Here is a 14,238-nt window from a genome sequence, read left to right on the forward strand (position 1 = left end):
TTGTACTTTATTTATTATCGTGATGATTTTTTTGTTAAAAAGAAGTTAATAATTTAATTTTAAGTAATTATTAATAAATTAATTAAATAAAATAAAAGAATTGAAAGCCGGTACTTTTTTTCTCATTCAATCATTCACTCCACATTGTATTGTTGATTCATCTTTTTGTATTAAAAAAGCTGAATTTTTTCTTATTTGAATTTGGTAAATTTTCATTTGCTTCTTGTTTGTTAGCATAAAATAAACATTAAAAAAAGTAATATAATTAAATTAGATTTAATTATTAAATCAATTAAAGTTTAAATAATTCATATATTATACATAATCATAATCCATAATAACATAAATAATTAATTGCATTTTGTAACAATCCAGTTAACATTGTCAATTGATCCATGAGTTAATTTCAGTTAATCAAATTTAATTTAATTCACACAACACACATAGAAAAAATGCAAAAGATAAAAAGAAAAACTATTTACTATTTTGGAAGTTAGTGTTTTATTTAGATTTCTAAATTAATTTCTTTTGGAAAATTTTACTTTACTTTACTATTTGTTCTCTAGTATAACTTCTTTATTATTTAATTGTTTCATAACTTGAAATAAGAATGAATTACGGTGCTAGCAGATTATTTTGATTTTTTAATTCATTCTGGATGAACATTTTCAGGTTTTAGAAAGTTTCTGGTATGGGTGGTGATTCTCATTCTTGCATTGATAATAATAAACAAATTAGGAAGCAGTATGTTTTAATTTTATTGGTTTCTTTTGTTTTTATGTTAATTATTAAACATTTTAATTTCAAATTCATCTCAATCAATATTTTATCATTCATTTAATAATACAGTATAATATATTTTACATAGAAGCATTAAACACCATATCATTCATATTCCTAGCATATTAAATTATAATCTATCTATATTAACTTATATTATAAGTTTTTATCACAAAATTCAGCAAATTGAATCCACAACAATGAATCACAATACAATATAACTCAGGAATACAACAAATTTATCAAGCCCCTTAAAAATCGTAAAAAAAAAAAATTAACTAAAAAAATTGTTAATTATATTTTTACTTTCAGAACTGAACAAAAGTGAACCAAAACACTCAGGTAGGTTTAAAAACATTGAAATTTTTTTAACTTTGTTTTACGTTTTGTCTGAGGAGGTTTTAATATATTTTTTATTATGAATAGTTGGCTTGCGCTAATGTATTTAATTATTGAAAATAAAGTTTTCATTTGAATGATACATGAAAAGTATATATATATATATATATATGTGTGTGTGTGTGTGTGTGTGTGTGTGTGTTTTATTTTTTATTTTTATTTAACAATGTTTTACACTAAGATATTCATGTTTTACATTTTTCATATATATATATATATATATATATATATATATATATATTCATTCAATTTTTGATATTCAAATTATTCATTCAAATTTAAATTTTCAATAAAAGTTTTGAAAATGCTGAAGACTGATGAGAAGAAAACTAAAGAGAGAAAAAACTGCGATCCTTATGCGGACAAGTGCAAAGGTAGTGCAAAATTAAAAAGAAGGAATATTAATTAATTAATAAATTGATTAATTAATTAATCAATTAATGATCAATCATTTGTCTCAGTTTGTAACCACCTAACTCGACAACACAACACGTGTGCTGTCTGTTTTCATTGATGAAAACATTTGAAATAAATTCATTGATTCATTTTTGCCACACTTGATTTATCGTTATTATTACTTCATTATTCTTCTTCTTATTATGTTATTTTCTCTATATTATTATTATTATTATTGTTGTTGTTATTGTTATTATTATTATTTATAAAGATATGTTTTTGTCTCGCTATATTATAATTATTATATATATACTATATTAAGTATAGTAATTATCCTTCGAGAACTGCTAAGGAGTGTCTATAATAATAATATTAATAATAATAATAAAAATAATAATAATTTAAAGTCTGCTATTAAGAATCGATAAAGCATTGTTACTGCTATTTGTTGTAGATGTTATGTTATGTTATGTTATGTTATGTTATGTTAACATAACAATGCAATATGGACATCAATACAGATGACTCCATCTCCTACCATATAAGATCTGGTGAAGGTAAGGATAGCAAGCCAAACATCTGCTTCAATGGAGAATAGTCAGTCTAGTATTTCTAGTCTATCATCATCGTCGTCATCATCATTTTGATCGTTATAATTACTATTTTAACATCATCGTCATCTTCATCGCCTTTCGTTTTCAACCGCATCTATGGTCTTTATCATAATTATAATCTGTTGCATTTACATTGCAGTTTTTATTGTCTATAGATTTTCTTGCTGCTAGTACTAATACCTTTCATATCCTATTACCTGTTAAAATTATAATCTAATCTTTATCATTCGTCATCATCGTTGTTATCATCTGTTGCATCATCATCATCATAATCATCACAATTGTTATTGGGTGATATAGACTTTCTTTCGTGATATATTTTTACCAACACATTTATCGTCATAATTAATATTATCATCTTTAGATTTTTTTATCCTGGCCTTAGTTTTCACACTTTTGTCAAGATTTTTGATTCATTGTATGTTGATTCTTATTAATTAATTTTTTATTGGTTCATTATTTAATATTAATATTTAATAATTTATTCATGGGTTTTTTCGATTGAAGTTATTAAATAAACATTTAACCGGACAGTTTGATAAATGCTGAGCAGGATAATGCCAAGAGAGGAATCAACATGGTGGTCATAAATGGTTGGTTGGTCATCTCATCATCATTGTCGTCATCGTCATCATCATCGTCGTCTGCTGAAATTAATTTTATGTTATCGTTATGTTTGATAATGATGATAATAATGTCATTGATAATTTAAGTAGTATTAGTAGTAGTAATAATAATAATAATAATGATGGTGATAATATTACAACTACTGCTATTGCTAATTCTACTGCTGCTTACTCTCAATTCCACTACCGTTGTAACTAATAGCACTATTCCTTACTACTACTACTGCTGCTACTACTACAACTACCACTACTAACTTCTATTACTACCACTACTACTTCTGCTACTACTACTACTACTAACAACTACGACTATCACTACTAACTACTTCTACTACTACCACCACCACCACCACCACTACTACTACTACTACTGCTACTACTACTACTACTACTACTACTACTAAAATATATTTTTTGTCATTACTATTGCATTGGTTATTGTAATCTAAAAATGTTCAAGCATCTGCTTATCAGTTTTGGCGCATTTTTATCCTCTTTAATCTGGTTTCCTGCTCTAGTTTCGTTTGTTGGAGATATTACTAAATGCTATTATTGCGTGATTACTTGTAGTAGCAGCAGTAGTAACAGTAGTAGTAGTAGCATCAGCAGCAGCAGTTGTAGTATTAGTAGCTGCTGTAGCTGTAGTAGTACTAGTAATGGTGGTAGTAGTAGCAGCAGGAGTAGTAACCTATTAGTAGTGTTGATATACGCTGGAGGAAGATAATTATGTAGTGAATGAATTCTCTAATACGTTCAGATGCAATTTTATAGAATTGATAATATTAAAATTGTTGGAGTGTTAACGCAATAAATAAATATTAGATCACTCAGTCATTATGCGAGTGAATTCGAGTGTAGAAATGTTTTTTGGTACGATAAACAAGGTAGCGAACGATTGAGTTGAATGTAAAATTAAAGTTAGCCATTGAATGATTAATTGAATTTACAAATAAATAATTAGAAAAAATACAGATGAGTAATAATTTATTCACGTTTAACTTTTTCATTGACTCAGACAAAACGCTCGAAGTTGAAGACATACGATACTTTGATACTTATGAATCAGGTAGTTCTTAATAAACTTTTACAGTACTTCGTATTCAATACCTGTACGTTAGTAAATTAGTATATAATACTACATAGTAGGCTACTCAAAAAAATTCATCAAGTGTACAGTAGTACATAATTCATAGTACTGATCAATATTCAATACAAATACAATACACACAACGTGTACTTTTACATTTCCTCCTCGCGAGGCAACAAATGCTGTTTTTCTTCAAACAAATTCATCATTTTTTACTACATACAACTTATTCAGTAACATCTGGCTATTGTTTTGAAGGAAAAAACACCACTGAATGTATAATTGATTCGACGATATCACGTTGTGGCTTTTTTGCAGTGCATCGATTTTAATGGTGGTGTTTAGTAAAAAAAAATATCTCTACAATGATATTTTTCTTCTATTCAGTGACCTGATGCAGATTGTTAGGATCGATATGATTTTTAAAATTAATGAGTGTTGCATACCTATTATTCATTAATTTCAATGACCGTTTATAAATTTACTCATATGATTTGTAAGAGCAGTGAGAAGGAATGAATGAATGAATGAATGAATGGAAGAATAAATGAATTGATGCATTTTTGTAATAGATGTTTTCTTGAAGCACTACTTGAAGATGGGGATCCAAAACACTCAACTTGTTTTAGTTGCCACGTTTGACGACGCCGGTCTCAAGTATAAACATCATGTTATATTATATTAATATTATATTATATTACATTAATATTATTATTAAATAACATTTTCATTATCATCATTATGTGACAATAAAAGAGTGTTTCCATTAAATTAAAAGAGTGTTACTCTGTAATTGTAGTTTTTATAACTATAACAACTGCTACATAAAATTGATAATTTAATATTATATAGATGATAAATTGTACTTTTTGCTACGTTAAGTTTATTCGTTTATTCAGTTTTTGTTAGAAATAATAGATAGGACTGCGTGTTTTAATGGTGATATTATTATGATAAATGAAATACGTTTATGTGAGAATTGTGATGTTATAAAATCTTGGCTAACCTAGGGGTTTGGAGGTATCGTGGATTGGATTTGACCATGGATTCTCTCTTAAGCAACACTTAACCAATATTTAACAAGGAATTTTTAAATGATATCTTTATATGTTTGTCTTAATGTTGTTTGTGCTTAATGTGGTTGCCAGTTATATATTTTTATTGTTATATTATGACTATTATTACTCATTTTTGTTGTTTTATTATGACATTATTACTCATTTTTGTTGTTTCGTTTTAAACGGCTTTTTAGTTGATTGGTCAATTGAATTTTCATTATTTTTAACAATTTCATTTGTTTATACAGAAATAGAATTCAAGATATAATTAAAACAACACGCATATTACCATTGCCATTGTTCGTTTGAGCAGTTTATCGAATGAATCAAGAATATTGCTGGCCAGTTACGGGAGTGCGTTGATTCAGAATCTAAAGTTCAGGGACAACTTCGTCGCGCTAGGACAAAGAGGTTTGGCGAAGGGCAGCAGTATTGAAAAGGTGCATTATGTACTGCTGTTGTTTAAATTATAATTTACGTACGCACACACGTACACGAGATGACATAATTGTTAAAAACGTTCGGATTTGTGTTGCAGTAGCCGGTTTCAAATGCAAAAAGGTCTCAGGCCATTATACGCCACGTGCGTGATGTGTTGATCCACGCGTAATAACGTCAGCCCTGCCTGCCATTGATACCTTTGTGTAATACAAAAGAGTTGACACAACTATATGCATGCATATTTGCACTCGAGTTTTCTTGTTTTTCTTGAATTGAGATCTCATTCAACAAATGCCATTCAATCAATTACACAAGCATTGTAATGTAGTAAATGAACAGATTAAATAATAGTTGTAACGAAATTTGTGTACATGAAACCTCGATGCAGCTGACAGCCAGGGAGAAGGATGCGGAGTTTGCGAAAGTGGCTGAAGTGAAAGGATGCGTGAGACTGCCAGGTTCTTCTTGTTCTCATGTTTCAACGTGTTACATCGGTCATCATTATTTGTTTGAAACGTGCTAACTCGTATTCTTTTATTCATCTTGTTCTTTTAGAGATATTCTCCATAATTCATCAGCATTCTTAACTCAGTGACACTTATCATACCTTTCCAGTTGGTAAGTTGAACCAGCTTCCGAACGAGCAGCAGACAGAGCAAGCGTCTCCCCAGAAAGTCTCAGAAGGGGAGGGTCTCATAAATTGCGGAGTGCCCAAACCCTGTGAGCCGGGCAGCATCTCCCTCCACATGTACACCGGCAAGGAAAATGTTGATGTCTGCAAGCTATGCATCAATGGCAGATAGTTAGTTGGGAGGGGTCTGGAGTGGAGTTGATGATGATGATGAAGGCGGTGATGATGGTGGTGAAGACAATGATGGTGGGAATGAAGACAATGATGATGAAGTGATGAGAGGACGTTGATCGTATGTATGACTGTGGCAGTGATGGTAATATTGCCTCAAATTTGAAAATTATAACGGTAGCAATGTTCTAGTTTTCCAACTTGTGTATTTGAAATCATTACTGTCCAATGCACAAGCTGTGAGAATTATGACGTGTGTTTTCTTAAAAATCATCTCTTGTTGTAAATTTGCAATTATTATTTTCGCGTCTTCAGTTTGTTTTTTTTCGCTGTTCGTTTTTCTTACCGCCACCATCATCTTCATACTTCATCTGCACCGTCCACACTTTATTATCCTTCAACATTATATCATCATCGACGTCGTGACATCGTTACCAACATCATCATCATCATCGTTGTCATCTTCGTCATCATTTTGTAAGTGTATTTGCGAAGAATTTGAATCACGCTGGCAGAGGTCTGAACATCGCAGTGGTCAGCCCGAAGACTCAAGACGTCATCAAGATCGGAAACTTTGATACATTCTCCGCTGGTGACTGATTTATTAATGATGAATGAATGATTATGATGAGTGTGATATTTGTAATGATGACGATGATTATGGTGAGTTTGATATTTGTAATGATTATGATGAGTGTGATATTTGTAATGATGATGATGATGATGATGATGATGATGATGACGAGGATAATGATATTGATGATGATGATAACATTAACTATTGTTGTAATGACGATAATGGTACTGGTGACGACGATAACGATGACGATAATGAGGATGAAAATGATGATGAAAATGACGATGATGAAAATGATGATGAAATGACTGCGACACGTAGATAGCACAAACGCGGAATTGTTCCTGGAAATGTTGGAGGAGAGAGACATCATTGTGGTTGTCTCAAACGATGAAGCCTCTTCAAAGTTCGTCTGTTTACTGTTATCATTATCACCATCGTCGTCATCGTCATCATCATCATCGTCATCATTGCTATCGTTGCCATCATATTATCACATTATATTTTCATGATGCAGATTATATAACAGATGATTTAACTGATGTAGGCAGAAGCATATCTTCTCAAAATTCTTCGACATTTTTTCATTGAAACTACTACCATTTGTAAAGATGGTAGTACTAACTAATGGTACTAACGCTATACAACCGTCAATGATAATGTTGCAAGCAGCAGCCACCATCACTCTTTACCACTTCTTCTACCAGTTTAAACGTGAACATCCAACGTCAGTTCGAGGAGCTAGGCAGTCGTATGATCAGCAAGCTCTCATTCAGAGACGTCTGGGTCTTTGTTGGGCAGAAGGGTATTGTCGGGAAATCCCCATTTGAGCAGGTGTCTCTTGATGACGATGCTGCTTGTGTTGATGTTGCTGGTAGTGGTGGTGATAGTGGTGATGATGATGATGATGTTGCTGGTGGTGGTGGTGCTGGGGATTGCGGGTTTGTTCATTTGCTGATTTCATGTTTGTTTTATGTACATTTTTGTCGACGAACACTTAATGACATTCTGTTTTTTATTTTTCAATCATCCATTTATTCATTTCATCAATTATTAGTTCTTTTACTCATTTGTAAGGTCAATCATTTGTTTATTTACTCTCATTCATTCATTTCATTCATTCTTCATTCAGTTAAACAGAGCAGAGGGGTCTTGGCCAAAGCCCATTGACCTGAGAATGTGCATTCCCATGAAAAGTCATACAACCATTTTTCATTCGTTCATTTAATACTCATTCATTCGTTTGTTCATCCGTTTTGTTTGATCATTCATTCGTTTGTTCATCCGTTTTATTTGATCATTCATTCATTCGTTCGTTTGTTCATCCGTTTTGTTAGATCATTCATTCATTCATTCGTTTGTTCATCTGTTTTGTTTGATCATTCATTCATTCATTCATTTACTCATTCATCATTAATTTGCCTGTCCTTCCTTCCTTGCAATTGCGCATTCGAATTGCAAGCGTCGCTTTGTAATAATTCATCATCAGTATAACTGTGATCGTCATCATCTCCTTAATCATCGCCATCACGAGGATTGTTATCGTCTCACTTGTCATCATCATGATAATCACCATTATCATTTTATAACTATCATCATCGTCATCATCATTGTCGTCATCGTCATCATCATCGTCATTTGCTTCGCAGTTCAAGGAAACCTCACTTTGCAGCCGAAAGATGTAATTGAGTTGAAGAAGAAGTTCTGCTCGAAATATTCCACCATTGTTGACGATGACTTCTGTTCACGTGCGTCTGCTCTTTGTTGCAGCTGTTGTCTGTTGTTTTATATTTTGCTGTTTCTTGTTTCCGGCTGTTTGTTCTTTACTGTGTATTCTATGTCGTTAGTTGTTCGTTGTTGTTTATTTCATGTTGTTTTCTGGATGTTGTATCTGTTGTTATGTTTGTTGCAGGCTGTTAGTTGTACGTTGCATGCTGCATGCTTTGTAACTCTTGGACGACGTTGTGTTTGTTTGTTTGTTTGTGGCATCTTTCCATACCATCCTGCTTAGTTCGCTGTCAGTTTTTCAGATTCCCATCCATCCATTCTCCTCGTTTATTATTAAAATTTGTATTCACACATCCATAATTGAACGTGATTAAATAAAATCCTCAACATTTACGTTACATTTAACTAAGACTGTTACATATTGTTGTTGTTATTGCATACATTATATTGTTATAATTGTACGAATTATAAGCATACATACGTACGTACGTGTAACTCCATCGTTATAAAGATGAAAACCTGAAGAGGTTAATCGAGCCGGCACATTTGCTACAGAGTGAAATGGTCAACAATGATGTTTTCAAGTTACCTATCATCATTATACCTGGTTAGTATCGTGTGTGTTTGTGTGTGTGCATGCGTGTGTGTGTGTCAAATGTGTCTCTTTAGGTATTTTATTGATCATTTCTACGCTAATTTCATCTTCACCTTCACTTATTATTCATCTGTACTTTTGCCAAACCATGTTTCACTCTGATAAATATAATTTATTAGTTTCGTTTTTCTATCTCTGCATCATTTTCTTAACTCCAGTTTTTATGGATCCAAAATTTTGCTCAGTGCACCCTCTATTAATCTCCTCATATTCCTGTACAAAGACATTTGCTTTTTGTACATAGGCCACACGTACATATTCGTTCCATCTTTACACATATAATACATTCATGATGAGTTATCATACAATAATAACGGTAACATGACATTGAAGGGAACAATTACAAGTCCTTCCAACTCCAGATAGAGGCACTCCTCGCCAATCCTGGAATCGATCCAAAAAAGATAACAGTGAGTTATGATGCTGATGATGATGGTGTTATGATGGTGGTGTTAGTGATAATGTGTTTGTGTGTGATGTGTGTTTGTGACTGTGTGTGTGTGTTTGTTTGTAGAATTCCATATGTAAAATTCATGTTTTTACGAAGTGGTATTAGTATGCCGTCTTCATAATTGCATCGAACATTTTTGTATCATCTCTCTTATCATCATCATCCCCATTATTTTATCATTAACGTCATCATCATTATTGCCGTCATCACTGTCCATCCTTATATTTATCTTCATCATGATTATCTCATCTGCCTCCACCATCACTTAGGTTACTTCGCTTATCACCACCACAGCACCTCTGTTATGACCTTTATAATACTCTTAAGATAAAATACAATCGAACTTAATCATCATAATTCTTACCGTTATCACTATGATTATCAACATCATCATTATGACGATGTTTATATGGATGAAGACCATGATTACCATCATCATCGTTATCACCACCATCATCGTCTCACCGTTGTAAGGTGATATACAGTCGATCTAATGGCTTATACGCTGACCTATCTGAGGTGTATGGCGCTCGGTCACATTCCATGGTGCCTCTTGACGATAGCTACAAGAGTTAGTCATGATCAGAATGGTGATGATGTTACTAGTTGGTTGATGCTGCCACTGTTGTTGCTACTGTTGCTACTACTGTTGCTGCTACTGTTGTTGATAAACTTTTCTCGTATTCCTCTTGATTGTGCAGCTCTAGCATAATGACGCGATGATGATGTCATTTTGATTTTTTTTAGAACATTTGATTAACGTTTTAACAAAGCTGCAAGCAAGCATTTAAACTGATGTTATCTAATGTGAATCTGGTGACAATTCGATGTTGAAAATTCCCGTTAATGTAATAGAATTAATTGCAAACAATAAAAAAAATTCCATAATAAATAATATTTAACTCTATTTTTATTACAATGGATTTTTCAGATTTTTTAATACAGGCAATCAGCAGAGCCTGGAAGATACATCCGTACGAGGTAATTGGCATTCATTATGTAATTAATGATAAAATTTCTTGTTTTCATCATTAGTTTTCATAAATTTAACATTCTGCTACTGAGTCCATAAACACTGACCAGTGTGCAACCGAAATAATGTATCTGGTATTCAGACGTAAACATTTCTTAGTGAAATAATTTTATAATTTTGTTTCAAAGAAAAACATGATCTTCCTGGAAGATGAAGTCATTCCTTCGTTGGACTTCCTTTCCTTCATTGGTAGATGCATGACAACCAACTTTCTCGTCGACAGTACACTATTTGGCATTTCCGCTTGGACGCCTTATAGTCAGTTTCATATTTTTGCTATTATCTCCTACCGAGTTGAAAATATAATTATTTTTTACTTATTTTTCAGTCAAAATATTGTATGTAGTAAACTTAAAACATTATTTTATATATAATTCAATGTGATTGGTTAGGGGAAGGACATGGAATAACATCTCTGTGGTATCGAAGCAATCATCTTCCTGGTCTGGGATTCCTCATGAAGAAAAGCTTCTACATGGATCATCTGAACGATCACCTCTCTACATGCTGCCTCAACAGGTTTTAATTTTCAAAAATAAATGCACAAAACGTTAACGTTTTACCAATTTTTACGATAAAAATGTAAAAAGTAAATCAATGCGCTTTTTAATGAATCAATGGTTTTTTGCGATGTATCGTTTGATTGGTTGGTATAATTATTATTTAGGACGTGGTTTGGTTGGAAAGCAGTTGACATACAAGACAACGAAATGATCTACCCTGATGCACCGAGAGTTTTTAGACTTCCTTACATTGAAAAGCCAAAATCAACTGGAGAAAAAACTGAAACTAATGATTTATCAATTGCTTTGTTTGCAGCGGAGCCAAATACAAACGAGTAAGATGGACCTCCTATTATAAATCTAGTTTAGGATAATCAATGCTGATTTAACACAAATGAAAACGGGCAAAATATTTTTTAGTTTCCTCTTGTCTGCACTCATTATCTTACTAAAGTTTTTTAATACAGTGCAAGGCTATGATTTATAATTAGACATTTACTAGCAATGATTTAGTTCAGTTAGTTTTTGGTTACACCAGCTCATCCAATTTGATTTTTTTATATGAATCGTTCATTTATTGATTTGTTTGTCAGGGCTATGTATATAGTATCTAAGTAATATTAGAATAACATTCTATTACTGTTAAAAAAGTAACTTTTGTTTATTTATAAATATTTTTTCCAGTGACTCCAATGCGGAGTTGGACCAACCCGGCATGATGATCATCCACCGGTATGAAACATACCTACGAGAATTAATCAAAAAGTCCAAACCACTCGATCAAAAGTTTGTTGACACCTGTGTTCTGAACAACACTGTCGACCCGAAATTGTTGCCTGAAAGAAAGATTGAGTCAGCACTTTTTATTTGCTTTTCATGCATATTTGTTCTCACTCTTTCAATTTATCAAGTGCCTATGGTTACCAAGTTTAGCTCATTCGTTCTCGCGCTATCGTTAAGCGATGGCATGGTTCGAATGCTGCCTGTCCGAAACTCGAAGACTATCGTACGCGTATGATGCGGTGCTTGCGTTTGCAGACATAATGTTTACGTGCGTCGTGTGGTGTGGATAGTGTACTGTACAACCTTTGTGACACGAAAGTTTAATTATAAGTACAGATATAGAATAACATCTATATGTTATGACAGAGCTACATTATGAACAATAGTAAAAATACCGTTTGAACTTTAAGGAAAATAAATGAGGTTTATAATTATTATGCCTTTTTACAACTAGGTATGACAATCTCAATGCCTACTACATCATTTATTACGACCAAAAGACGGCTGATGATTTCAGCGGTGCTTTCAAAATTGCCAGTTGCTTCAAATTCAAACCCTTGCCAGGTGTGCCTAATCCAAATTTCAGGCGAGGATTGCTCAGGTCGGTTAATTGGTGGGGAATGGGTAATTCATATGCATACATACACCTTATCATAAATTGGCTGCATCATTCATTATAATAAGTGTTCTCCTGATAATGTGTTTAAAGGAAAGATTAATTGGGATTGTCGTTCGTTTTTAGAGATCATTACAATTGTTTTACTAAAGTGCATCTTTACTTTAACTGGTTGATTATTATTTTATCCCATCTCATCATACATCATCATATTTTATCCTGATTTATCCAGTTAGGAAAGTGTGCAAGCCTCAATTACGTTACTTTTATACCTGTGATGCGTGGTTCATAGTTTCACAACCGTGTGTCCAATTTAATTAAATTGTGATAATCACACACTAATTAACTTTTATCTAAATTTTTCTACATACAGGAGTTTAATGGTACAAGCACTTTTTACTTTAGCAAATGTTTTGTATGTTATTTCAGATTGTCTTACAAAGAAGACCACATCATGATAGTGGGATCAAAAACAGAATACTATGAATACAAATCAGATCAATCTGAAATCAACACCATCCCTTGATGACTGCTGTGGCTGCTCACAAAGGACTTTTGTCTCTATTTCATGTTCCTACCCTTGCATTTTACTAATAGTTTAAAGCCAACATTTTTATTTATACATGTATATCACGTGAATATCAGCTATATTTTAAAATGTCTTTAATTTGCAACTTTGGCAAAAATCAGTTTGTAAGATAAACAGCCAAATTTAACTAAAATTAATCAAAACATACAAACAATTCATATTTGTAAATTAGTAAAAACAATTCTATAACACCACTTAGCGAATCTCTTGAAAAAGTAGTTCACAAATTAGATAAAAATATTAAAATACATTAAAGAGTTTATCATCATTCTATTTGATTTATAATGTTGTATTTTACAATATGGGTTGTCGCTTGCTGTTACTATATTTGTTTTATTGAAAAAAACATTCCAATGTCTTTTCCATAAATAACATATGGGTGTTGCATTTTCATTATGTTGCATTTTCATTTTGTGTCATTTTTGAGTCTTAAACGTTCTTGCTCTAATGTGTTGTTGAAATCCTGTGTATATATTCATGAATAAATTTGTACAATGAATTTAATTGTTTTATTTGTAACAATAAATTTTATTTTAAAAACCAAAAATCATTAAATTAAAATTAATGCAAGCGGTAAATAAACAGTTCAAAATCAAATTGAAGACATACGTGAAATAAAATTCAAAATTGAGGACAATGAATTGATTATAAAATGTTCCATTTATCATCACTTATACTATTTTTTAATCCATTCCTGTTCTTATGATAATGAATTTATTGAATTTACTTAGTTAAGTTAATTTATTAATCTTAATGATTTACTTTGTTACTGATTAAGGATTAAGTGATTAATTAATGAATTGATTTATTTAAATTTAAAAAATATTTTTTTAACTTAATTACTTAATATAAAATAATTAATAAATTATATAAATTTAATGTTTTTTTTTAGATAAAAGTCAAAGGTCCTAACCTTGAGCGGATTGTATATCACGTGCACACATTGCGCTCCTGCGGCCATTGCCAATAAAGAAACTGTAACCAATTTTAAATAAGTTGGCCAGGTGACGCCAGCCGGCATTTGGACGAGTGACACTAAACCTTTATAAGAAAAACTTGCATGAAACAAAAGTTAATTTTGGTAAAAAATTAAAAGTTAA

General features: G+C 31.8%; 1 protein-coding gene across 1 annotated transcript; it reads left to right on the forward strand.

Annotated features, from left to right (window-relative positions):
* Positions 1-2,080: 2,080 nt before the first annotated feature.
* HELRODRAFT_188882 (hypothetical protein) lies at positions 2,081-13,075 on the forward strand (the record flags this gene model as incomplete). The annotated part of the gene is made up of 22 exons (XM_009024435.1): positions 2,081-2,172; positions 2,724-2,782; positions 3,777-3,881; positions 4,475-4,559; positions 5,274-5,400; positions 5,790-5,859; positions 6,017-6,203; positions 6,686-6,795; positions 7,102-7,186; positions 7,488-7,614; positions 7,913-7,976; positions 8,430-8,528; positions 9,020-9,115; positions 9,497-9,573; positions 10,089-10,185; positions 10,546-10,595; positions 10,776-10,905; positions 11,040-11,166; positions 11,315-11,485; positions 11,835-12,002; positions 12,388-12,534; positions 12,979-13,075. 22 exons carry the CDS (start codon positions 2,081-2,083, stop codon positions 13,073-13,075), a joined length of 2,370 nt encoding a protein of 789 aa, XP_009022683.1.
* Positions 13,076-14,238: the final 1,163 nt, after the last annotated feature.

This window comes from Helobdella robusta (genome assembly GCF_000326865.2).
Source record: "Helobdella robusta unplaced genomic scaffold HELROscaffold_4, whole genome shotgun sequence".
NCBI classification, from domain to species: domain Eukaryota; kingdom Metazoa; phylum Annelida; class Clitellata; order Rhynchobdellida; family Glossiphoniidae; genus Helobdella; species Helobdella robusta.